This window comes from Doryrhamphus excisus, chromosome 20, assembly GCF_030265055.1.
Source record: "Doryrhamphus excisus isolate RoL2022-K1 chromosome 20, RoL_Dexc_1.0, whole genome shotgun sequence".
Taxonomy (NCBI): Eukaryota; Metazoa; Chordata; class Actinopteri; order Syngnathiformes; family Syngnathidae; genus Doryrhamphus; species Doryrhamphus excisus.
The window spans coordinates 1,702,952-1,729,451 of NC_080485.1; the positions used below are offsets into that span (position 1 = coordinate 1,702,952).

At 39.8% G+C, this 26,500-nt stretch overlaps 1 protein-coding gene across 18 annotated transcripts in view; it reads right to left on the bottom strand.

Moving 5' to 3' along the window:
- LOC131107920 (neurexin-1a-like) overlaps positions 1-26,500 on the bottom strand; it is a 282,890-nt gene that overhangs the window by 99,108 nt on the left and 157,282 nt on the right. For 4 of the 18 annotated variants that reach the window (XM_058058414.1, XM_058058413.1, XM_058058416.1 and 1 more), the window contains exon 1: positions 10,131-11,069. The exons of the other annotated variants lie outside the window; for them this stretch is intronic. In XM_058058414.1, coding sequence (XP_057914397.1) covers positions 10,131-10,377 — 247 coding nt within the window. In that variant the 5' untranslated portion in view covers positions 10,378-11,069. Of the gene's footprint in view, positions 1-10,130; positions 11,070-26,500 lie in introns of those variants that run through there. 18 annotated transcript variants of the gene reach the window in all.

A 26,500-nucleotide genomic window follows, 5' to 3' on the forward strand; every position in this document is an offset into this window, starting at 1 on the left:
GGAGGATCTTGTGCCATGACACATTAGTGTCATCATTATTTGGGTTCAGTGAGCCTGTGTGCTAGCATGAAGCAAACATCCCAAACTCCAAACATCTCTGCTATCTTCTTTATTAGGTCAGTTCTCGTTACCAGGGATGAAAAGTGTGAGGAATAATTGTACGATGGAAGTGAGGAAGAAAACTAAGTCGCGGACCAGGAGCCTCATAAAGCTTGCGTCCGCACAAAACGGGGACGAAAAGTTGCGTACGCTGTTTTCCACGCAAAATATCTATAAAAACACAACCTGACGTGAAAAAGTGTGCACCTTTGTAGCTACACACTTTTTTCCACTTCAAGGTGGAATCTATAAACCAGTGGTCCCCAAACTAAGGCCCGGGGGCCGGACACGGCCCACTTCCACATTTGACCTGGTCCCTTGAACAATAAAGCATGTACATTTTTCTGTCATAGAACTGGAAATGGTAACCTATGGTGAGCAATGTTACTACAAACACACTTTGCCCCAGTCATAGAACATAAACAAACAAACAAACTACCCTGCCCCTGGCCCCCCATCAGAGGAGGGAAAAGTCATGTGGCCCTCACTGGAAAAAGTTTGGGGACCCCTGCTATAAACCAAAAAACTGCATGGATGTGTGCATACACCACTTTTTAAGGGTCTGACTGCTTTTGCCCGTAGCCTGTGCACATTTTGGATTTCTGGCATACTTTTGATCACATTTCCACGCACATCTTTATAGATGAGGCCCCTGATCTGGAAACAATTAACTTGGCGGAGGGAGGGCTTATTGTATTCATTCAAAACAAAATTGCTTGGGAGTCAAATAGAAGTAAATTACACATTCACACAGAAATCATTCTTTGGTATTTTTTTGGTTTCGGTTTGCCAAGACAAATATTTTATTACATTTGGTTTTTAGCTCGTACAATCCTGAACAATGCCCATTGGCTTTAGATCAGGAGAACAAGGCAGGCATTGTATTGTACTGCAGTATTAGTAAATAAAACCCATTAACTGCCACACCGACGAGGGCCTTCAACCTTTAGGGATTCCCCCTGCAAAACTTCAACATAGCCAGCTGCCCTTTGACACCCCTGCACAACCTGAGGCTCTATTGTTTCACTGAAGGAAAAAGCATCCCAGATCATGATGGTGACCCTCCATTGTACCGTGTGGAAAACATTAACCAGTAACGTTGGAAGCCATTGGGACCATCAAAGTAAAAACGTTTACATGAGGAGTTTTTCTCTTTCCCAATGGAATCTTTCCCAATGACCTTTCCGAAAGCAATGGTATCCATGGAAAGGAATATTCCAATGGCATGTCTACATGCGCCGCTATAATCTACCGGAATAGTCAATGGGGCATGCCCAGTAAAGCGTAAACACCAACATCACGTGATACCGACTTCCTCTAGTTTTTCTTTCAGCTCCGTATTTTTTCGTTGGTCCAGTCTTGAAATTTAGTTTGAATCAAAAACAAACTTTGCTTAGCAGTCCAGTGCCAATTGCTCACCTCCATTTTTTTAATCAAAGAACGTCTGGAGCTGCGTGTTACGTCACATCTCAGCATTGGCTGAAAGAACGCACCCGGGAACAAGAAAAGATAAAGTTCAATCTTGCTAATATTTTATAATTAAACTCGCACATGTTTTATATAGATATATATTTTCTTTTTTAATAAAACTGCACTTGTGAATGGCGTATAGAAGGGTTTAGATTGTGTTCCACAGATGGCGCTAATGCACACGAAAGCTGCTTGCCAACCACCAATAAACAGCAGAAGAAGAAAAACACCAGGAAGAAGAACGCAGTCTGACAACTTTCCGTTTGAGCGGGTACAAGATACCTCAATGGGATTGGGGAAAGGAATATTCCACCCCTGGGAATCCCATTATATATTCATTGGGATTGGCACTTTTCTCTCAGAATGAGGTGTATACAAAGGTTACATTCTTTCCGTTTGAGCAAATAACCCCAATGGAATTGGAATATTTGGGTCCATGTATACGTGGCTAATGACCCATTTCTGTGGCTCTTGTGCAAATTCCAAACTTGAAGGAGAGGAGGCCTTTGAAGACAATTTTTCTTCTCAAAAACCTTCTCTGATGGTTTTGGGACTGCACTCGGCTGAGGATTGGCTCGTGTCTTGACGGACAGCTCAGGGTGGGTACATTTCTTGGGGGTCTACTACTAGACGTTCTTGTTCCACAAACATCAAGTCAAGATCTTTGAAGAAGTTTAAAATGACTTAAATGACTTAAAATGTCTTATTGCATCCAACCAGCAACGGATGTATACCTGACAGAAAAATACATTGAATCCATATTTTTGCCAGGATTTTGGCTTTAAAAGCCGTGTGGTCTTTGAACAGCAGTTTTATGGTTGTTTGAAATAAATTATTTTTAAAATAATTTGTCTGACTCCCATGTCATTTTTTTGTATTTTCAATTACTACTTAGAACGTCCTTAAGATCCAACGGTGTTGGATTAGTGCAATTTTTCATCAGGTCTTCAAGAGTGTATTTCCATTATCCGCCAGGACTGTCGTTCAAACATCTCATTCATTCCCACTGTAATGAAGATGTGCAAAAAAATCAAAGGCCGGTGCTCATAAAAGACTGATTTTAATCAAGTTTTGACATTTATTGACATGTAGCATCCTCTTCCTCTACCCACATAGCTACATGAGTGGAAATGACCATAAATGACCATAAACCAAGTATCAGAGGCACCCAGCATTTGGCCTATCATCCATTTAAAGAGGGTGTATGTCAACAGGGACTTTCTAAGTGTGAAGACTGGAGAGACCAAGCTATTTTGGGAATCCAACTGTTTTAGTGCACATATACGTACGCACTGATACCACACATCTGCCAACGAATAAATAGACAAGAAAAAAGGGTGAAGGAACATGTGTGGGCTTGCATTGTATTCCTACACAGTGCTCCTCAGTATATGCTAATATTAGCTTACACCTTGGTGTTCAGGAAGCATGTTTGTATTTTCTTTATCAGTCCTTCCCAGCAGACCGGAGGCTCTAAGAGATGGAAGGAGCAATGAGGTTGCTTAAATCCCACACAATCCTATTAGAGTGGATTAGGGGCCAGTCAGTCAGCTGCAGGTGAGCAATTGTAAATTGCAAAGAAACCACAGTTCCGACATGCCTCGTCTTGAGGCCTGCTAGTTGTGTACAGAGGCCACTTATTCATTTTCCATGCCCTTCCATATATTACAGGTGCAACAACACAAAAAAAAATATCGATTTTGCCATAATTTACTGTCACAACATAAACATCTGTGCTTTTTTTAAACTTGTATTTTATTCCTGAAGTTTTTTTTGTTTGTTTGTTTGTTTTTTTACATACCCACTATTCCCCTGACCATTAGCAAAGTATGACAAGCCGCCACGTACCCTCCTGCCACCCCAAACATGGTTAAGCAAAGCATATATATGCTCCTTGTGGATTGTAGGCGGGCGGACTCGCTGGAGCACGTACACAGTGGTTGGAAGTCCATAAACTCCTTCACTTTGCATAAAACCACAGCCGCAAGTGTTGGTTAGATTAAAGCTCCAGATGTCCGTCATCTCCTGGTTTAACGTATTAACCATATTTACCGAAATGGCTTTATTTATTTTCATTTATCATTGTTGCTTGTCGCAATTTTGCAACTTCAGCGCAGTGTGAAGGTGCTTTTAGTTCATCATAAAATAACACCTAATGTCTAGAGAATGAAATCCATAAAAATATTGTACAAATATGCTTAATAATGTGTTATTATTACACTTTTAGCTCTGCCATATCTTCTCATATCAGGCCTTCTTGACACAGATGCTCACATAGCACAACCAGAGTTGCACAACACTTACATATGACTAGTGGAAAAATACTGGGAGATTAGGCAGACTGTACAAAACAGCTGCATTGTTGTCTTGCTGTCCCACACAAGCTTAACTTTCACTTTTCAGTGAAAAGCTTTATGTGTTCTATGCAACCATCTTTGTAGGCTCTTCGTCCATCTTCGTCAATGTAGAGTCCAGCAAAGTAACCAAATATATTTAGCAACAGAATCTTAACACATTTTACATTGTGTGATCATCAACTACTTCTCTGATAGCAACACCATCCAAAGAACCAGGAAGAAAGACTAAAGAGCAGCAACAGCCTTTCCACAAAAATGGCAGTACAAAGTAATCCTTTTGTATTCAAGTATCTTTTTGTATTCATTTATTTGTGAATGGCTTTGTACCTTTAAAGTGAAAAAGCCAGCGGTGTAAACAGAATGGCAGGATGTCAAAGGGCACAAGTTTGTTCCCGATGATTCACTATGCCTTATGGGTAAAGAACTCACTGACTCAAACTTATGCAGGACCCATGCATGTAAGGGCCACATAGATCCCCCCGAGTCCAAAAGGAGGGGGTCCGTTTCTCCCTCTCTTTTGCTCTCGTCTTCCAAGTCTCTAATCTGAAACCGGACACATTACTCAGCTGAACCTTCCCTGCCCACCACACGCCCAGTCAGGTCTCATTTCCTTCCGTGCCATCTATAGCTTGGTCACCGCTGGAACCACATAGACCACTGCAGGCGCAAAAACATTGCCCACTCAGTCTGCTTGGATGGGCTCTGCAGACCAACAAGGGAGCTGACGTTGGTGGTTAGGCAGGGGAAGATAAGAGAGTAGGGAGGGAGTGAGAAGGACGTGTGGCAGGAAGGAGAGGAGAGGAAGCACACTCCACATCCTAGGATGCGAGAAGGTTAAAGAGCTGAAACACATGTGAGGAACAACAGGGAGTTGCCCGCCAACAGTATTCAGCCTTGAGTCGCTTATCCATGGGTCAATAACCGCCCGGCTCCCTCTAGATTAGACTAACGTGTACCCGGATCCTTATCAGCACAGCTATCATCACCGCTGCCTTGGAGAAGCACCGATACTGTCATCTTCACGCTATCAGCTCAGAGACATGGGAGTAATTATATTATATATTATATATATATATATATATATATATATATATATATATATATATATATATATATATATATATATATATATATATATATATATATATATATATATATATATATATATATATATATATATATATATATATATATATATATATATAATTACTATAATATAATATAATATAATATATATTATATTATAATATTATAATATAATATAATATATATATATATATATATATATATATATATATATATATATATATATATATATATATATATATATATATATATATATATATATATATATATATATATATATATATATATTAAGTCCATAACATACGGGAAAAGCAGCAGCATCACAGATCATCCCCTCTTCTTCTATCCGAGAAGAGATTTCCAGCTCTCAGATCTTAAACTTCGTATTTTATACGCTTTGTCCTCCTTCACACTCCCCTCATTTGCGTTTCTGCATAGCGGTGATATCACAAAAATGCTATTTTTTCTCTGCAATTCAGTTGATTTATAACATTCTCTTGTAGTAATGCTTTATCAATTAATTACTCAATCAGAAGTTTATACCCCTTCATTTATACGTTTCCAACTGGTGGGAACAGTTTGAGGGAGGCCCATAGCAACACGCATAACATAGTAAGGGGGGGGGGGGGGGGGTATGACAGTCCTGACCTCAAGCCCATCAAACACGGACTACAGACACAGTAAACATTGTCTCTCAGGTAGGACAATGATCTCTGACCTCACAATCCAAAACCTTTCAAACCACATCATGTAAGACCGAAGTCCCTCCAAAGCCAACTCTATATTTCAACTAATGTGGGGGCAATGAGGGGTCCTAATATTTAATACATATGTATCAATACATGGGAAAATGGAAAAGCATAACCCCTAATTGAGCAAAGTATATCATATAATCATCTGGAATCTGGATTCCTATGCGTCCACAAAGCATGCTGAGGATGCACAGACTAGTATGACTAGTCTAGTACTAGTATGACTAGTCTAGTACAAGTACAGGGCTCGACAATAACGTTGTACCAATGGCCCGGGGCAAGTTAAAACAAAATTGGGGCAAGTAAATCCAATCATTAATATTCCCATGGGGCAAGTGTACTTTAGCATGCCATACTGCCAAGAGTTTTTTTTAAAGCGGTTCTTGTTGGGTGTTGGTAAAACATGGACTGTGTAATTCCGGTGGTAATTTGCAAAGCAATCCTCGCAAATCTTGAAATGGACCAATCAGAATCGTTTATTTAGACCGCGGTCCGTAATCCACAGTCCGCGTTTTACCCACACCCGTTCTTGTTCGCGATCAACCAATCAGCGATCGTTTGACTACAAAAACATCCGTCATGGCGGCGCTGCCAACATCGTCTAATTCTGAAGGAAACAGCAAAAAGTGATGAAGCAGTGCCTCCTAAACAAGTATTTTATTAGCGGCAGCAAATCAAAGGATGGCACAGGTGAGTGAATCACGTTGCTGTGACAATTTGAAGTGGTCACAATGAAACACCACCCATTAGATCCAATACCAAGTGCTGATTTTGCACAAGCTACAAAATCTAGCGCTTCCATTTCTCTGTGGATTTTTATCACCTTTGCTTCACAAATTATTGTTTGACCATTGAGCATTTTTTTCTGGATTAAAAACACTTTACTAGTACACAAATGTGTCTATTCAATAATGTTTCATTGTGGTGCACAACTTATAAATATCACTGCTTACTACGACTACCATGTGTAAGGTAGTATGGTAGTACTCTCATTTCATCTTTATTTGAGATTCTCATGTGATGCCATAAAAAATTACATATCATTATGGCAGTCTTTTCATTTTACATGGGGCAAGTTGGGGCAAGTAGTTCTCACCTTAAGGATTCCCTATGGGCAAGTCATTTCGGTTTTTCATGTAGAGCCCTGAAGTATGACTAGTCTAGTACAAGTATGACTAGTCTAGTACAAGTATGACTAGTCTAGTACTAGTATGACTAGTCTAGTACTAGTATGACTAGTCTAGTACTAGTATGACTAGTCTAGTACAAGTATGTCTAGTCTAGTACTAGTACGACTAGTCTAGTACTAGTATGACTAGTCTAGTACAAGTATGACTAGTCTAGTACTAGTATGACTAGTATGCCCGGATGGGCCACGCACACACATGCATACGTATTGCTAAGGTTGCTCAGACCGAGTCAGCACATTTGCAGATGTTTACTTCCACACAAGGTTTGTTCATTAAAGCAGATTAACCAGCTTGATGGGAAGTGAGCAGATGAACAAAAACGATTCAATACCGTGCAAAAGTCACCCACAATGTGGAGTTGCATTAGAGATAGTCAGAGAATTACTAAACAGGCACCAAACTTAACACAGAAATGACACAATGACACATAACAGGTTGGTAAAACACACATAACTACTAACTGCTAGGAGGAATAATCATCAGCAATTAAGTTCATAGGCTGCACGGTGGAGAGTGGTTAGACCCGAGTTTGATTCCACCCTCGGCCATCTGTGTGTGGAGTTTGCATGTTCTCCCCGTGCATGCGTGGGCTTTCTAGGTATGAATGTGAGTGTGAATGGTTGTTTGTCTATATGTGCCCTGGGATTGGCTGGCCACCAGTCCAGGGTGGATCGCCCGAAGACAGCTGGGATAGGCTCCAGCGTCACTGCGGCCATCGTGAGGATAAGCGGTAGAAAATGAATGAATGGATGAATGGATGAATGAAGTTAAGACTAAACACGTGTTGTCATTTAGCAACTATTAGCAAGACCTTTGTAAGTTAGTAGGCTGCACTTCCTGTTTCATGAATTTGTGGTCATCTTTCTGGAGAGTGGCTCCATCCCTTGATGCCATTAAAATGGATGAATCATTTCTTGTGTTCACACCTTTATCTTGGTCATCACCAAATAGAGTTAATTTAAACAACGCAATTAGTGGTGACATAAGATTTCTGCACAGCACTTAAAAAACAAAAAAAACCCAAAACAGTTCCTATTTAAGTGCAGACAGTAAACAGACACCCCGAGAGGAAGCAAAGCTCATGAAAATGAAGCAATTTGCATCACAGCAAAGACAACAGCAGGCTTTGTCCTGGAGCCAGATGCCATGCTGAACATCATGTCTTCCGTTTCATTTTTATGTACCCTCCACATGCTGATTGAACTCAAATGTAATCACATTACTGAGAGAGCTTATCTTCACTGCCTGTGTTAGTGAGTTCTTAATAACGGCCAAGGAGGACACTCTACAATATTAGGTCATGAAATCTGCCCTCAGGATCTTCGGAGAGAGCCGTTCCAGACAGGTCAATTGTCTCTCCTGCTTTCTCGCTAGGCTGGCAAACATCCTGCCACATTTATACCCATCCTTTCTGAGGAAGGGCTGCAGATTACGGTATCTTGCTTTTAACAAGTACATTGTTAAATAAAACACGGGTGAAATACCGTTACTTTTCATGGTCTTCTAATTGTTTATGAAGAAACGAGCACAAGAGCAGCAATCTCCAAAAGCTGGGCTGTGGACTCTTGATAGTTGGTACAGACAAAAAACTAAATACTTATTTTTATTGACTATCAGAGTCTCCTCATCTGTTTGTCTTTAATTCTGATGACTAAAGCTCACAATCTAATCCTAGATTTTAGCTAAAATGAGTTACAGAAGAGCTTCCAATAATTGCTTATTAACAACAAGTGTGAAATCTATAGTTTGAACTCTTCTGTGCACCAAACAAGTAGACTTTGACCACTTGAAGACCAGTGAGCGGTTCAGTTCCAGTGTGAACACGTCATGGGGCCAAGACATGGCCCAGCAGTGAAATGCTAGCGATGAACATAAAGGAATTACCTTGTTTGTCATCATGAATTAGTTTCAACAGGTCAGACGAAAACACAAACATAAAAAGTGAAAACATTTTCTAATCTAATTTGTTGTCTGTTCCAGATAACCCAAAATACATTTTACAGAATAATTCATTTTATGGGCAAAAAACAATACAAACAAATAATTAAATGTATGGATGACTAATGGATGGAATATATTGTTGAAGACTTCCCATACATCCTGGTGAGATCAAATTCAATTGTGTTTGTCACCTTCTTAATCAAATTGTCACAGTCACAACTGTCTTTGGTCCCATGGCGGGTTATTTAGAAGTCACACCCAATATAAAAAATGCATGGCTAGTGAATCAGCAATGCTTTGTTTGGGCGATTGATTTTGCAGAATGATACAGTACAGGGCAAACGGAACGGTTTGTTTAGTGCAATATTGCACAAAAACCAAGTCAGTTTTGGTCAAATTGTCAAAATTTGGTGAAAATGTTCAATGAAAACTGAATGCTACGCAAACTAGGGATTAGGTTTCATTGTAAGGAACAACGTTTCATATTAAGTGCGGTATAGTTGAAGTACAAAGCTGTCTTTTTAAAATGAAGGATCTCATGGATTTTGAAATAAATCTGCGATTATTTGAAAATACTGTATGTGACCTGCTTAATACTTACACAACGTTACACAACTAGGTCTAGCAGGCCTCCGTGGATTATATACCGTCATATATACGGTCACGCATGCGTTCATTTTATTGCATCAATATGCCGATAAAAGTGAGGAATGCTTGGTAATCTGGAGTACCACTGCACAGGAGCGTACATCTCAAACAGTTCCCTCTGCATTACGTCACTGCTGATGACGTCACTCAACAATGCCTTGACAAGAAGAAGCATCGTGGTCTGCAGCAGAACACTCGCTGTGTATGTGACCACAGTAGACTACTGTACAGCGGTCTTCTCTCGATGCCCAAGACCTGGACCTGGCCCGGAAGAGAAGCTTAGTGCCCTGCAGAGCTGGAAGAAACAAGTTTGTCCATCCCAAACACCCCGGGGCAACATGGAGAACCACAATGTTCTAATCCTGTCTAATCAGGACACCGTGGAGCATCTGGAGAAAGGGATACGGCTAATCTCAGGCATAGAGACACGGACGGCACTTTGCTGAGGCTGACAAAAAAACAAAACAGGATGGACCTCAGCTTAATGCTGCGTGTAAGACACTCGTGATGAACATTTTGAGTATTGCTGAAAAGTGCGGTAGCGACTGAACCTTAACTGGTATGCATAGAACGGTCCAAATACTCACTGTGCCCAGCCCTAAGGGACGCAGGCGATCTGTGGATGGCAATAGGCACAATATGTTGACGTTTGTTCCCATGGGAGAGTTGAAGGTGGTGGAGGTTCTCCACAGTGCCTGGTTCTGACCCCGCCACGCAGCCCAGAGCCAGGGCAGAGATCCACAAGACCAGGTGGGTGAGTGAAGCCCAGTTGTGGTTTAGGGGCTCATCCAGGGGTACGAGGGGAGTAAACTGTGTCCTCCAACCTCCGATCATCTTTCCTGAGTGGCTCGACGAGGCTTTAGATGAAAGATGGAACTTCAGCGAGCTTTAAAGCCCATATTTCTCACCTCGCCAATTCTCAGTGTGCACAGACTGTCGCACGGCTCCACGGGGTGTGAGCAAACTGGACACCAGCAAAAATTGCTTTGGGAGGTGAAAATGAGCCTCTTGGTGATGTCTGTTAAGTTATGATATCCGTAGCAACACATGCAGACGTGAATAAGTATCATAAAACATCATCCCTAAGCGACGGCAACAATTTAGGGCAACCTCAAGCAACCATGGAGAAATAGCCTCCTTTTTTTCCCCCTCACAAAATTAGCAACATCTTCCAGCCATGAAATGTTCATATTCCAAAAAAGAGGCTTTGTGGCAAGAAAGTGCAAAGTAGAAGACTTGAGAAAAGCAAATCAAATACTTTCCCCCGATTTTTCTTCTCCTGTGCTCTCAAAGGATGTCCAGAGGAAGGGAACCATAGTTAAATCCCCGTCTTGTATGCATGTCTCAGACAGGCGGCGAGTGGATGTAAAGTGCACCTGTGGGTCGTGCCAGGTAGCGCAGATGCTCCCCATCAAAGGATGTACGCTCTCAATGAAACGGAGCCCCGGTAGCACCTGGGAGAGAAAAGCCCTAGGCGGGAAACACGCGCTCACTCACGGGTAGCATCAACAGCACCGCTCCAGAAGATGTGCGCAAAAAACTCAGGGAGAGAGGAGAGGGAGAGGGAGAGGGAGGGGGAGGGAGAAAGGGAGAAAGGGAAACGGGGGGGATGGCAGCCTCAGCAGCCAGCCAGGAAGCAAGAGGCGAGAGTGGCTATGCAAATGGCCAGCATGCACAGTGAATCATGGAGCCTGAGAGTATTGCAATTGCAGCGACGTCCCTGAGCTCTGATTTCTTTTCCCACAACCTCTCTCCGATTCTCTCTTTAGTGCGGACATTATCAAAAGAAGGGAACCGTTTTATTCATTCCCGCACTTACTTTTAGGACTCCCTCTCTAATTCCTACCCTTCGTATGCTTCACTTCCTTTCCAATATCCCTCTGTGATATTACTGCTGAGCAGCACACAAAGTTGAGCAAAGAATCCTAGTTTTTCCATATCAGTTTATTTCCCTTCGTTTTACCGGAAGCAAGATTGAAGGTGGGTGATGCTGCTGCTGCGGCACACATAGGCAGCCGGCAAATAAACACTTTGTGCTGTGCTGAGGTCGGGTGTGCCTGCTAATAGAAGACCGAGGGTCTGCAGATGGCGGCCACGGTGCACACTCTGTGTTTCCCGACTGGAAAGTACATGTGGACATTAAAGAAGACCGAGGGTCTGCAGATGGCGGCCACGGTGCACACTCTGTGTTTCCCGACTGGAAAGTACATGTGGACATTAAAGAAGACCGAGGGTCTGCAGATGGCGGCCACGGCGCACACTCTGTGTTTCCCGACTGGAAAGTACATGTGGACATTAAAGCCCCGTTGACAAACCCAATCCGGATCATCTGGGAAGGCTGCTTAAGTGTTTAAAGTGTCGGATGGAAGTCAACAAGACCCAGCCTCGCCTGCGCCTGCCATTGTTAGCACGCTGGTCATTTAACATGCTCCCCACAAAGGCAGAGCAAAAACATCCTGTTTGCACGGTTCAGCTGTTCTTTGGGTTTATGGTGCCCAAAAAAACAATTCATGCCTGGAGGAAGCCAACTCACCACAAAGCACGATACATTATCTCTTTTATACTTTAGCACGAGGTGTACATTAACACCAATACAATGCATATTATTCATGTTTATGAATATTTTACCCAATATTGTGTGAGCCGGGGATGCATACATGTGTTGTGACCTTGCAGAATATCCATAGCACAGCCCTGTCATTCAGGCTTTATTTGTATTTGTACAAAAAGAGTGTGTTTATACTTTTGTAATTAGAAACAGAGCAATTTGCATCACTGAGACCAAAAAGGAATTTCAGCATGGCTGCTTGCCAAGGACAAATAATTAACATACTAACAAACAAAAAAGCATATCTTGCCAAAACGGTGGTGCCCACTTGAGCATCGTTTCCAGTTTATATAATGCATGCTTAGTGGGAATGCTGCTTTATGCAGCATTTAAAGTTAATGACATCATCCCTGTGGTGATGCTCTAATCAGGTTTACCATTAGTTACTTTGTGCCCCCTAGTGGTGACTATATGAAGTGAATGAAGGCTGCCGTGTGGCATACATACTCCAGATTCAAGACTAATTTACAGTAGCTTTGCAAAGATGGAAATTAAGACTTGAATGGCATAATAAACTTGAGAATATACCCCTAAAAGGCAAAATGTATAGCAAAACTAAGCAATATATGAGGTTGCTTGAATAAAAACAAGCAGTTTTGCATAGTCAGGAGGTTATATTCACATAATAGAGTTGATTAAAAAAACAACCTCTGAATAGTACATTGGAAGCTGCGTATACAGTGCAGTTTAATTATACAGCAACTGCACAAAACCCAACACCAAAACTGCAGCCTAGCGCTAATTTAACTGAGCGAAGTGGTCTGATCTCCTGTTGTGTTTTGCCTCCTTATTGTGTTCGTGAAATGTGCTTTGGACTGAGGGGAGCCTAAAGCTTCACTATTTGTTTTCATTTAAAAAACAAATAATCCCTCCGATAGATGCAGCTTTGGGTCCATATTCTCTTTGGTACGTACAGCATATTTTCATTGGCCTTTCTCATGGAAAATGTGCACTTTTAAGCCATAGAGAGTTACATAATGGGATGTTAATGGTTTGTTTTAATTTCAACATACGTTTTACTGCCGTTTACATCATATCACAATTCCATATGTGTAAAAGGCGTAGGGAAAAGCACAGCTTATTTAATCCTACCGCCTCATTGTTTTGCATCAATTGCTAATGCATTTGTTCTTTTCCTGTTCAACATGTACGCTTAGCCAATTTGGAAATAACGTGAGAAAATGATTAATCAATATAACAATGTGCTACAGTCAAGTTGAGGTTTTCAAACATGGATAAACAAATGTACATTTGTAAAATTGTATAAATTGCCCTGCACGGAGGTCGAGTGGTTAGCGCACAGGCCACACAGCTAGCAGACCCGAGTTTGATTCCAACCTCAGCCATCTCTGTGTGGAGTTTGCATGTTCTCCCCGTGCATGCGTGGGTTTTCTCCGGGTACTCCGGTTTCCTCCCACATTCCAAAAACATGCTAGGTTAATTAGCCACTCCAAATTGTCCATAGGTATGAATGTGAGTGTGAATGGTTGTTTGTCTATATGTGCCCTGGGATTGGCTGGCCACCAGTCCAGGGTGGACCCCGCCTCTCGCCCCAAGACAGCTGGGATAGGCTCCAGCATTATTGCATAATGTGCAGTGCCGTATGACATTGTATGGATATTTCCTGGATTCGTCTTCCTTACTGCTGAAGGTTTTTAGCGTTGTGGGAGCGCGTCATTTGTCTTTATAATGTATTTTCATTTACCCTGTCAATGTGTCCTTTCTGCTATTACCAAATAATGTTATTTTAGTTTTATTATGTTTCAGAGTAGTTTGTTTTTATCAAACCATCTTTTTAGTATAATCATTGAATTTTATTTTAATCTCTAGCATGCTTCTTCCACAACAGAATCTAGTAGTATCATCTGCAAATAATACTAGCTTTATGTGTTTTGTGGCTTTTATGATGTAATTCATGTATCGGTTGAGCAGTGTTGGTCCCAGTATCGACCTCTGGGATATGTTGCACGATGAGGCGCCTGCAGATGTGTATTCTCCAAGCTTCACGCATTGCTTCCTGTTCGTGAAGTAACCTTTACCCCGTTCAATATTAACCCTCTGATTCTGCAGTGCATTAGCGCACAGGCCACAAAACTAAGAGACTCGGGTTCGATTCCTTGCTCGGGCATCTCTGTGTGGTTTTTGCGTGTTTGTCCGGGTACTCCGAGGTTAATTGGTGACTCCAAAGGTATGAACGTGACTGTGTTGTCAATGCTTGTTTGTCTATATGTGCCCTCTGATTGGCTGGTGACCAATCACCCCAAGACAACTTGCCCGCGACCCTGGTGAGGATAAGCGGTACAGAAAATGAATGAATTAATGATTCCATACCTTTACAGTTTGTGAACTATTATAATAGTAATAAATTGTATGAAATGTTTTTGTTAGATCCATAAATACTGCAGTCAATAGAGTTGGTCATTTCTTAAAATATTTGTATTAGAATAATTATTTAGCTATATTTATGAGTTCTATTAGTAGTATGTAACCTGTTGTTAAACAGCTTGTTGCAATAAAGTTGTGGCAGTAAAGAAAGTGGTGGATGTTAATGTTTGTCTCCACTTTTGAAAATTGATATAAGTTTATTTTCATTTTGTTTGGAAATGTATCGGTCTGAAATGATAAATTACTGATGTATGTCGGCGGTTCATGTTCATGACCTTCTTTATCGCTTTCATTTCCATCCCATTACAATCAGTTGGTGTTTATGCTGTACTTTTATTGACAATATAATTGATCAATTTGTCACGCCAGTGAGGAACATGCAGTTGGAATATGCTAGTCTATGCTCTCATTCCTTTCTCCCGCTGACAAGTAATTTTGGATCTTTTTTTTCTTTTTAGCATTGTCATGTATAGAATATTGAGGATAATCTGATTTCTGGGATTCATTACTGATGATAGTCTTTAGGATGGCCCATATTTTTCCGTTATTTGTATTATTTAATAGTGTACTATAATATTTGCTAACTTGTTTTTATACGTATTATACTTATTTTCCGATTCTTTAGTTGTCTGTCCTATAAATCTCTTATATAATGTATTTTCCATCGTATAAAGCATATTGTAGTCCCTTTCTCATCCACAGTTGACTTCTATTTGTTGGCTTAATTGTCTTAATGGAGCGTGCCAATTAATAAATATTTAGAATATATGCTCCACATCATCCACGTCATTTTCACAAAAGCGCTGGTAGTTTCCTCTGTTTGTAGTCTTTGAAATTAGTTTTTGTCTGATGAAAGATATAGGAAAACAATTTCATTGTACATACGACGTCCTATAGGAACACGAGTGTCCATTTCTTAAAGCAATGCAACAATGATTCACCATGCTGATGCATTGGGAATACTATGAATAAGGAGTACTTAGCTCCTAGAGCAGGAGTATAGATACTGACCCCGACCTACTGTATGTGGACTGGAGTCCTATGGAGTATATGGACCTACAGTCAAGAAATGAAGTATTTTGTTTTGACAGACTTGTTAGACGTTAGAATTACAACAGCTTTGGGTCCAGTCTATTAGCTCAGTGGATTTTCAGTCTACTAGCTTTTCATAGGAGGCCTCCTTGACACACACACTCGCATCGCACAGCCGGAGTTGTGCAACACTCGGAAATGACTCATGGAAACCTACTGGGACACGAGGAAAACACACAAACACCACAGGTGCATTGTTCTGTCTCACGCTACAGAAGTTCAACTGTCGCTTTCACTTTCTAGGGTGCTGCTGTGTTCTTCATTCTGGGCTCGTCAAACTTCCTTGTTGTTTTTTTGGAGTCCACGGCTGAAACCAACTATATTGCTTTTTTTTTTCAATACAATTTGATCATTATTGACTTCTCGATTAGCAATGTGGTCCAAATAAATTAGAAAGTGGACAGTGAAAATCGAGCTTTCAACTGGAATGGACAGACTCATTTATGTTCATTCTTCTCTTTGGAAGCACAAAACCAGTTTGACTCATATTCTCAGACCAAGGCCCTCATTAGAAGTGTCAATGTGCGATGCTACTACGAGACAAAACGTTTTTCCCCAAACATACCAACCAAGTCTACACTCAGCGTATCGGAGCTCAATACGAACAACCCGGCCATCCTGACCCATTCAAGCACGGCCCAACAGCTGCTAACTCGTTCCCTCAGCCTCAGGTTTGCAACGCTGTGAAAAATAAAACATCATCTCATTGGTCAATAAATGTCTGCCTTTTCATCTGAAAACTGGATGTCTACTTTCTTTCGAAATACAATTCTGTTTTTTCAAGAGTTGTGTGTTTGGGGGAGGTCTTGTAGACCTTTCTGTAATTGGAACTATTTGAATATTAGTTGAATATTAGTTGAATACCCCAACCCGAGAGACTCATTCATTAAATCAGTTGAATTTCACAACATAGACGTCACAACTGTTACACAAGGACATGTCCATAAAACCATGAATGTTGACAAACAGCCACTCTCCTCTTGTTTACCATAGCAATCAAGGGTGAAATATGAGCTAATGAAGCCTAAATAGCGAACAGCGTTCTTTAGGCAGGTGTAGCTTCATTTAGGATATCCCAGCGCTGACTCGGGGCAGCTCAAGCATGAATGCCAAGTCACGCATGAAGTAGGTGTACCTGCTGGGTGACGCAGTGCCACATCTGTGGAAGGAACAGTAACATATGTGGCGCTACAAACATCTGGAAGGGTGACAGGGTGCGCAGATTCCATTTCATTTCCTACCACACATACTTGCCATAATATAAAGTACGATATTGAGACACATAAAAACATGGAAGGCCATTCTGACATGGTAGTTATCCCTCAAATTTACACTTTTCACATTTGCAACCTTCTAAAAATGGGTTTTAACATTAGAGCCCTCTAGACATGAAATAGCACCCCTATAGTCACCTTTATACTCACATTACAGTGTTCTAGCGATCAAGTCTGCTGCTTGTGTGTCTCACTGAAAATTACAGTAACATTACTGACACCCAGTGACTGGTGTAGAATACTACGTATCATTCACGTCTTTGAATGCATTTTCTGAATGCCTTATAGTTCAGTTCATTTAGCCACGTTTATGTGCTTGAAAATGCTGATTCTGTGTGATATAACTTGAATATTGAAGTATGATTTTTGGTAAATTATTGAATGAGTTGCCAATTGATACCTACAATGGTTTGATACCTTATTCATCCAAAATAATCCTTCAAAATTTAATTACAAAAAAATACTTAAACCACATTTAGATACACACGAAGTGAACAGCCAAATAAAAAATCAAGACTAACTAACATAGCAGGATTTTTTAAATTGCCATTTTACTTATGGTGATAGTACTTCAATATGTGAGTTCTTGAAGTGACCCTGAAAAAAAAAAAAAAAACTTTTACTCAAAATGTCCCAAAGTGGATTTAGCACCTTTTGGGAATCTCTTCAAAAAACCTTTTCAATGTATGGATTTTGAAAAGATAATTACTGTCCAACACACCAACTGTACAGTATAGCCGTTATGTATACAGCCACTGTGTTTATCTTGTTCAGTCCTAATTCACGTCCTAACGTACGTTACTGCAAGCTGAACACCAACATCAATAAGGAAGAAAGAAAGCAATTTCCACATCTGTCATCAATGTTCAGCAAACAGAGAGGAAGCTGGACAAGCAGGACTATATGGATGTCCATATTGTATGTTGCACACTCCGCCTGATGCATGCAGTAAATAAGACCACTCGAGCAGAAATAAAAACAGCAAAGATTCACCGTCACAAAAGCACAATGAAAGGGCTTTATTTTCATTGCAGAATATATTTCAATCAAATGTCAGTATTAAGTATATTTATGTCAAATACTACTCATGTAATGATTACATAGTTATATGGAGATGTATTTGGACAGTGACATATTTTTTATGATATTGTCTCAGATATATCACCATAATATATCTAAAATGAAACAATGTATGACTGAAGGGAATCTTGACAGCTTTAATGTAAGAGGTTGCACAATCAATATTACATTTTATCATTTAGGAATTACAGCCATTCTATTCAAATAACCTGCATTTTTGGGGCGCAAATGACTTGGGATGACTAGAAATGCAGAACTATAATTGTTAACACTACACTTGTATGTCAGACTCTGAATACTTCTATTCATTCTATTTATTCCACAATTAACAGTGGCCCATATGATATTTAGCTAGGTAGCTATATCTATATAGCTACTATATCTATAGTATCTAGTACGGTAGTGACAGTCCAGATAGACACTGTTTTAATCTCCAAGAGAAATTCACAGTATATTGCATAGACACCTGGTGGAAATAAAATGATTAATAATTGAGGTTCATTAATAATTAATTGAGGTTATTGTTTAGTGCATAATTAGGGTCTTTGTCAAACTGTTGTTTTCCCTTGTTTACAGAACAAAAAAAACCCATATTATACTTAATAAAATTACTTAATAAAATGCAGCCTGCAACAGAGGCTGCTCCAGATCTAGACCACATACAGTGGAACCTCAGCTTTCAATACATTTCATATTTCATATTATCTTGTAAACTGTACTTGTATATACTTCTGGCTAAAATTGTTAATTTGTTAATACGTTTTAGGTTGTTTTATATTGTTTATTTTTCACTATTTAAATGGGTTATGTCCTCTTTGCTGCTGTGCAATGTACATTTCCCCACTGAGGGACGACTAAAGGTATATCTAATCTAATCCAATCCAATCTGTTCCAAAAGGTTTGATAACAACATTTTTTTCCCATAGAAATGAATGTGAATCCAATAAATACGCTCCAGTTTTACATGTAGAACACAAAATTGATCATATGGACATCTTGTACATCCTGGCAAATTTGAATCCAATAGTGTTTCTCACAGTCTTTATTTATTTGCAGGCACTTGCAACTTTGTTTGGCCCCATGGTGTGTTATTTAGCAGTAAAAAAAATGCACAAACGGTGAGTAAATAACGCATACGGTGCATTGTTTGGGCACTCGATTTCGTGGCCAAAACGTCCTGATGACTGACGATGTTTGTATCATTTCCCACTAAATGCGTTAATAATATTTCCGATTGGCTAATGTTGCTTCAGTCGCTTACTTGAGTGCCGTCGTTGTGACGGATTAATCTGGCTAATTTGACAAGCCAGTACTTCTTCCCGTGATGCATATGCAATGCCAACAACAGTGTTAAACATTTCCATAAATCTATTTAAACACACGAGGGACTCGTGTAAAAAAAAAAAACAAAACCTTACTCATAAATGCAAATAAAGGTTATGTCTGGATGTCTGCATCAGTGCGTCCTCATGTACTGATGTGTGTGTGTCAGTGTGTATGTGCAGAGAAGATGTGTCTGCAAATGCATAAACTAAATCCTGACTGTCAGTGAGAGAGATAGGGGTCATAGGTCATCAGCTTTCTGGAGGCTTCCTCTCTATCTCCTCTGACAGTTCCCAAGATGCAGAGGGCTGCCAAGGCACTGTGGTCTGTCTGTCTCAGTCTGTCCGTCTCCACTGAAAGGCAAGTCCGTCACTTCTCTTCTCCGAGTGCATAATCTTAAACAGGTCAAGGACAGAGCGCCTCTTCTCCCTTTAGGAGGCCGCTGTTTCTTTGTTAAAGAACTAGACGGACATGCTCCAATTAAACGGAACAATGGATACACTTGCAAGAGGAAGGAATACAAAAAGAGAAAATTCACCCTTCCCTTCTTTAATGTATGAAAATTAAAATGAAATTATGAAATTCCTTGTGAAATGGTCAAATTAATTTGACTTTGGTTGAAACATCATTGAAAATAAAGAGCTCTTTGAGTTGGAGGTCCGCAGCACAGCCCGTGAAAAGAGATATTCAAAAGCGTCTTGTATAAGAGTCTCCTTCAGACATATAGCTCATCAGACAGCAGCGTTACTGCTGCTCTTCAACTCCAATTCCACTGTAGCACTTGTCACATACACGAACCGCATTGTCCAAGTAGTGGCAGACTATCCACGACGGTGCACAGCTCAAATGACTCACATCAAATGTGGAAAAGCACAAGATGTTGTTGTCACACTTCAGGAAAAAGTGTGTTGCTGTTACTTTGTAAGGCAAGCGACGTTGGGAAGGATCTTCTGCTAATGAGCGAAACCCAGATGAGGTGCTACCACGTATGTGACCACACTCTACGTATATAAGGTGACGCAAAGAAGAGCTTTTCAAGAATGTTGTCGGCACTGGCGATGAGGGGAGTGTTTATTTTTGCTGCAGGCCACTCTACTTGTTAGTTTGTTTCAATAAACCCACAGTCGACAACCTTGGAAAGTGAAGGTTTTCTTTTAGACTGATAAATAAAACTGCAGAGTGTGATTGATGCACATGGTCCAAATTGGGTACATTTGCTGGAGATGTCCAATAATATCGGATAATGATATTGATGTGCGTGTGATGTGGTTAACACAACAACAGGCCTGCCAGGACCATATGTCCGTGATGTGGAACGCCGCCATATGTGAATGGATTATGGATATTTGGGCGAAGGTATTTCCAAGCTTTGTAAATTTGTAAATAAGTGCTGGTTATGCGAGGAGGGAGTACGGCATCTTCCTCATCTAATCTAACCTAATACATACTGCAATCATGATTGTATTAGTCCCAGGTTTCATACTTTTGTTTTTATATTGATGTTTGTGCCACATAAGATGTGCAGCTTTCCAAATTGTATTGTTATCAACATTTATTACCGGTAATTGGATTTTTGGTTGTGAGTATATTTAGTTTTATTTTTTGATAGTAGGAAAAGATTAGTTGACTATTGGTTAAATGACTATTAAAAACATCCCACAGCAAAGACACTGTGACTGCAAATATATACACTTTACAAACTAATATCATTTTCAGTGATGTTTGAATTCCAAGAGCAACTGTAGATATTGTCATAATGTCTTCCTACAATTTATTGGGCAGCCCTTAAGCATTACATGTACCACACATTGACAGATTTACTACTGTTTACCTGAAAGGCTCTTTCAGTATTTCACAAGGTTTTTCTCCAACCATCCAAGGATACGTTCTGCCAGGTTGCTCGAGGGCGGCTGCCCGTGCACCGAGTCTTAGGTGAAGAGGAGGAGGAGTCCTCAAATCACTAAATCAACACAGCCCTATAACTGGGAATGACTTTGGTCAGGCATAGTGGAAGATCCTTGCCTGCTCCTGATAGGGAGGAATGTGAGCGGTGCCACAGTCGGTCCTTCATGGGTGGAAAACGTAGGAGGCTGCTGCAGGTCAAAGAGACATTGGAATGTCAACTTTGACTGACTTTTTTATAATGGAGAAAGAAGGGAAGAATGCTTTCCACAGTCTGCTCATTCTTTGGTATTCGCTGGAAGTCTTCTGTTATTGGCTTTGTAGGTGCTTTCAGTTTATTGGATTGATGGATATTTTGGGGGATTATTTTGCTTATGTACTGTATATAGTAGTATTTTTAAGAAAGTATACTGTTCAAATACCAAATTGCACAAAACATTTTTAATTTTCTCAAACATTGACGATGCACCCATAATCCAGTGCACCTTACTGTCAGTCATTGCTCAGTCATTGTGTTTTACGGTTTTAATGTATGGAACATTTTACAGCCCCGTGACAAATGGTAATGGTAATGGTAATGGTAATGGTTTTATTTCATTTAAACATGCATCAGATTCCAATTGAGTGCATCCCATAATCAGTTCCCAGTTCCACATGTCCAAAAGGAGTAGGAAGAAGCAAAGCTTAATAAATCCTACCCTTCCATCTGGTACTTTTACAATCAGTAACTGTTACATTTGTTCACTTCCTGCTTTCCATAATACAGTTTAAGTTTTTTTTTTTTTTTTTGTACCGAAGTAGGAGATGATATGATCCAATGCCATAATGGGTACCATAGTAAGTGTCAATATAGTAAACATATCTTACGTATCCAGATGGAATTGCATGGGTGACTACATCCAGCCAGTTTGTTACCAATAAATAAATGGGCTTTACAATTTGAGAGGGTATTTCATTATATTGCTTAAGGTTTGTAGCTTTTTATATAAGTCCTCCTGTATTAAAATTGTCATAAGATAAGATAAGATTTTATTGCTTTTATTCGTCCCTCAGTGGGGAAATTTGCATTGCACAGCAGCATGCATGGATGGATGGATGGATGGATGGACTAGCTAGATAGACTTCCTTTATTGTCATTGCACAATATCACAGCAGTGAAATTGTCAACGAAATGTTGTTGCCTGGCTCCTGTATAATAATAATAATAATAATAATAATAATAATAATAATAATAAGGTACCAGAACCAGTTAAACAGTACAAAATAAACAAAATAAAAATAAACAATATAAACAACCTAAAAGTATTGACAAATTAACATATTGTGATACATCCCAAAACACTGTGATATATGCTAAGCTAGCTAACCAGTGTTATATCGGAGAAAACCATATCATTGCGATACTCTGTACTATGATATATTTAAATACTACCCCTTGGGTTATGTCATACCTGTTCATAAGTAACTGCATTTGTAATTCTAGCTGTGTGTTTTTTTGTCCCACACTGATCTAGAGTGCAATATTTAATATTTACTGAGATGTTTAATTGCCAAATGTGTGAATGTTCAGTGCAACACCCAGCAGAGTCGTTAAGCACATTCTCTATATCTTCATCAGTGCTGGGTTATGGAGACACAACTGCATGCTTAATGCAGATAGAAGTCACCAGTGCACAATCCCGAGTTCATCACCACATTATAGATTATCAACGCAAACACCAACGAGACAGCGAAAGAAACATCATAAAAAACAATCAACATTCAAAATCGCATGTATGTGTCCATATTTTATGTATTTCATTGGCTAAAACAGGTTAATAATGCTATAAAACTGGGTATAAAATGTTGTGAAAACTTCATTCAGAAAGAAGGCACTATCTGTGTTCGATGCCAGCAGCCTTTGCCCACATCCCCCTGACACGGAAACCCATTTGAACCTGGGATCTCAATCGGTATTGGGAAATCATTGAAAATAATTGGGCCGCAGGGTGACCACTTAGTTGTGATGTGATGGAGGAAGAGTTAATGAAAGTACGACTAACACACACTAAAGCCTCATTAGGCTTTCACGGCTGTAATAAAGACAACTGACTTTTATCAACCACCAACCTCCACAAGACTGATCATATTGATTTGTAATGATTACTGTATATCCTAAACTAGAGATAAAGTCACTCTAAAAGTCATGCAATGCTTTTTGAGGTTGTACTTGCTAAAGTACCCAATGTATTAAGAGTATGTAATGTAATGTATTGTTAAAAACAGGACACAAACACTGAAACCCAAATATTTGCTGAACTAAATCTAAAATGTTGAGCTTTTTCGACATGCATTTGACATTGTTGTGACAGCAGATTCAAGTGCCTGAAACGCCCACGGCGACAGCGCTACTGCCCTATTTGCCCTTGAAACAAACTAAGTGGTTTAGTCCGTGCATGCCTCCACTGTGTTCCATTGACCGCTATATTGCCTGCATGCAAGGGGAAGTGGGTGTTGTCTATCTAGACCAGGGGTCAGCAACCCGCGGCTCCAGAGCCGCATGTGGCTCTTCAGCCTCTTTGTTGTGGCTCCCTTTGCAATGCTTGAATATTTTTTAACACCACAGTGGGGAAAAAGCATGTCTTTGTAATGAGTTTAAAAAAATCCAACTTTGTGTGAGTCCATGAATGCAATTCCCAAAGCTATTTGACAATTCTAAAAAATAAATTAGAGATCATATAAAACAGCGACATTGGAACTTCAGGTATCAGGTAAGTTTACAGTAATTTACACATATATTTATGTAAGTTTATATTTAATATAATACTAGCAAGAGTACTCCAACTTGTTTTTTTTCTTATCTGAACTACTTTGATAGCCCCAAATTCCCTACAATTTTGTTTTAAACATACTATGTTTTGCGGCTCCAGGCTATTTTTCTTTAGTGAGCAAGGGGGTGAAATGGCTCTTTTCATAATAAAGGTTGCCGACCCCTGATCTAGACAATGAAACACAAGTGGCCTACTTTACCCTTAACACTAGTGAACATATTGAAGTTCAAAACAGTATTATTTCATAGATTCTCCAAAGTAAGTTCTTATTTTATTAACATGATCAGTTACAATGATTTCAACGTGACATAATACTACTGTGTAATTCAATTCAGATCCTCACCACAATTGAATGTGCTATATTGCTATATAAATATAATATAGCAATATAATCGTCCTTAGACTATGCACAACCTCTGCAAAAAAATAATCCTATCTGTATGTTTTACTGTTTAATGCTTTACGATGTCATGATGACTGCAATGTCAAGGGGTGATAACAATGATCATGTGGACCCAATACTTTTACACAGTACTGCATATAGTTTTGCTCTATTGTTGTTCATTTGAAGTTATAGTCAAAATACAATGATATGGTGTTAGACTTTGACAGACTTTATTGATCCACGATAGAAATCGCTTGGTCAAAGTAGCTCAATTGCTGATGAAAACAAAAACGCAGAGCAAAATTATAAACAATCAATACAAGATGTTATATAAGTTTTGTGTACTTACAAACTTGCATTTGTTATCATATTATGAATGATTATTATTGAATTGATTACAACTGGACTGTTGAGGTTGTTTCACCTGTCATCCAAAGTAGGCTTCATCAGACTCGATAGGACTAGATAGGACAGCACTAGAGCTTCTTCTAAGACAACGTTTCATTGCTATCGATTAAATGCCCTGAGAATACAACCTGGATGAATGAGAACATTCACAGGTAATACGTTATTAATACATATGTCATATATTTGTTATACTGGTATTGATATTCGATGTGATTATCAGGCACATGACCGTGACCTATTGGCTCAAGTTCTTTTCTGGCAAGTCAGTATGGCTGAGGATACACGCAGTCCACTTTTGCATGTGCTAAAGAAAACAAGCCAGGGCCCAGACAAGCTATTGAAGATGCAAAGCCACTGGTGAGTACGCGCTGATGAAGACACATCTTTGCCCCTTGGGCACAGACAATGGAGACTAGACTGCACTACCTTCATTGTTGCTACAATATTGACATGGCACTAATAGCTTGGACTACAGGACAGGGTAGATGAGCAACCAAGCGAGGTAAAAGTTGCGTGGAGTCAGACCGACCCTACTCAGTAGTCTCTTCTCGACCCACTTAAGCTCAACAGCAAACACCATTGTGTTTGTCTCTATACATTACCCTCACATGCTTGACCACTGCGGGCAAACTCCCTGAGGGGGTCCGGACTGGACATCTATCTCCCACACACCAGCCACTTATGAACTGAGACTTCAAAAGCTCAATGGACAGACGACCCCAAACAAGTCTCAAAGCAGGCACGGAAATATTATGCCTTTGGTTGAACCTTTTTTTTGTATGGGACTCACCACTTACCTCTTCTAATCAATACTCACTTCAAATAAGCTAGTTGCATTTGTGAAACCTTGCCTTGTCACTAACGCCAAGTATGACACTTTAAAGAGTATTACTGTATATTAACAGTGGTTTTTTTTGGTATCAGAAAAAGTAAACAATAATATACAACTATATTAAATACAACTAGAATTTCTTCAAAAAACCCCTGCATGGTAAATGAAAACATTAGTTTCTCCAGTCATGAATGTGAGTGTGAATGGTTGTTTGTCTATATGTGCCCTGGGATTGGCTGGCCACCAGTCCAGGGTGGACCCCGCCTCTCGCCCAAAAGACAGCTGGGATAGGCTCCAGCACCCCCTGCAACCCTCGTGAGGAAAAGTGGTAGAAAATGAATGAATGAATGTTTCTCCAGTCATATTTTTTCCATTATACTTTTCTTCAAATTAATCTTATTAATCTCATCTTGACTTGTTCTTGCAAATTCAATCTTGTGTGTCGTCTGGTCTTGTGTGTTGTATATACATTATATATCTCAAATGTAAGATGACCTCTCTTTTGCATATTTTTTTCTCTGTGCATGCTTCACAAAAAATACATTTTTTTTTATTTCTAACATAAGTCAATGCTATCCAATATCTGATACTAGCAAAGTGTGTAAAGTATGTTTATGCAAGCTAATGAACAAAATATGAATACATGGCTCTAATGCTGCTGCAGGACTCAAACCACAAACAAACCATCAGCCGGACACGTCCAAGTACAGCGTGACTGTAAATGAATATGCTGCTGTAAAAAGCATGCCGCCATCTTGGCGCAATGCCAACAGCAGCATAATTAACCACACAGCTTGGGCAAAGCTTTGGGCTTTATTGTGTTGTTGTTGGTACAACACAGCAATTCAGTGTCACGAT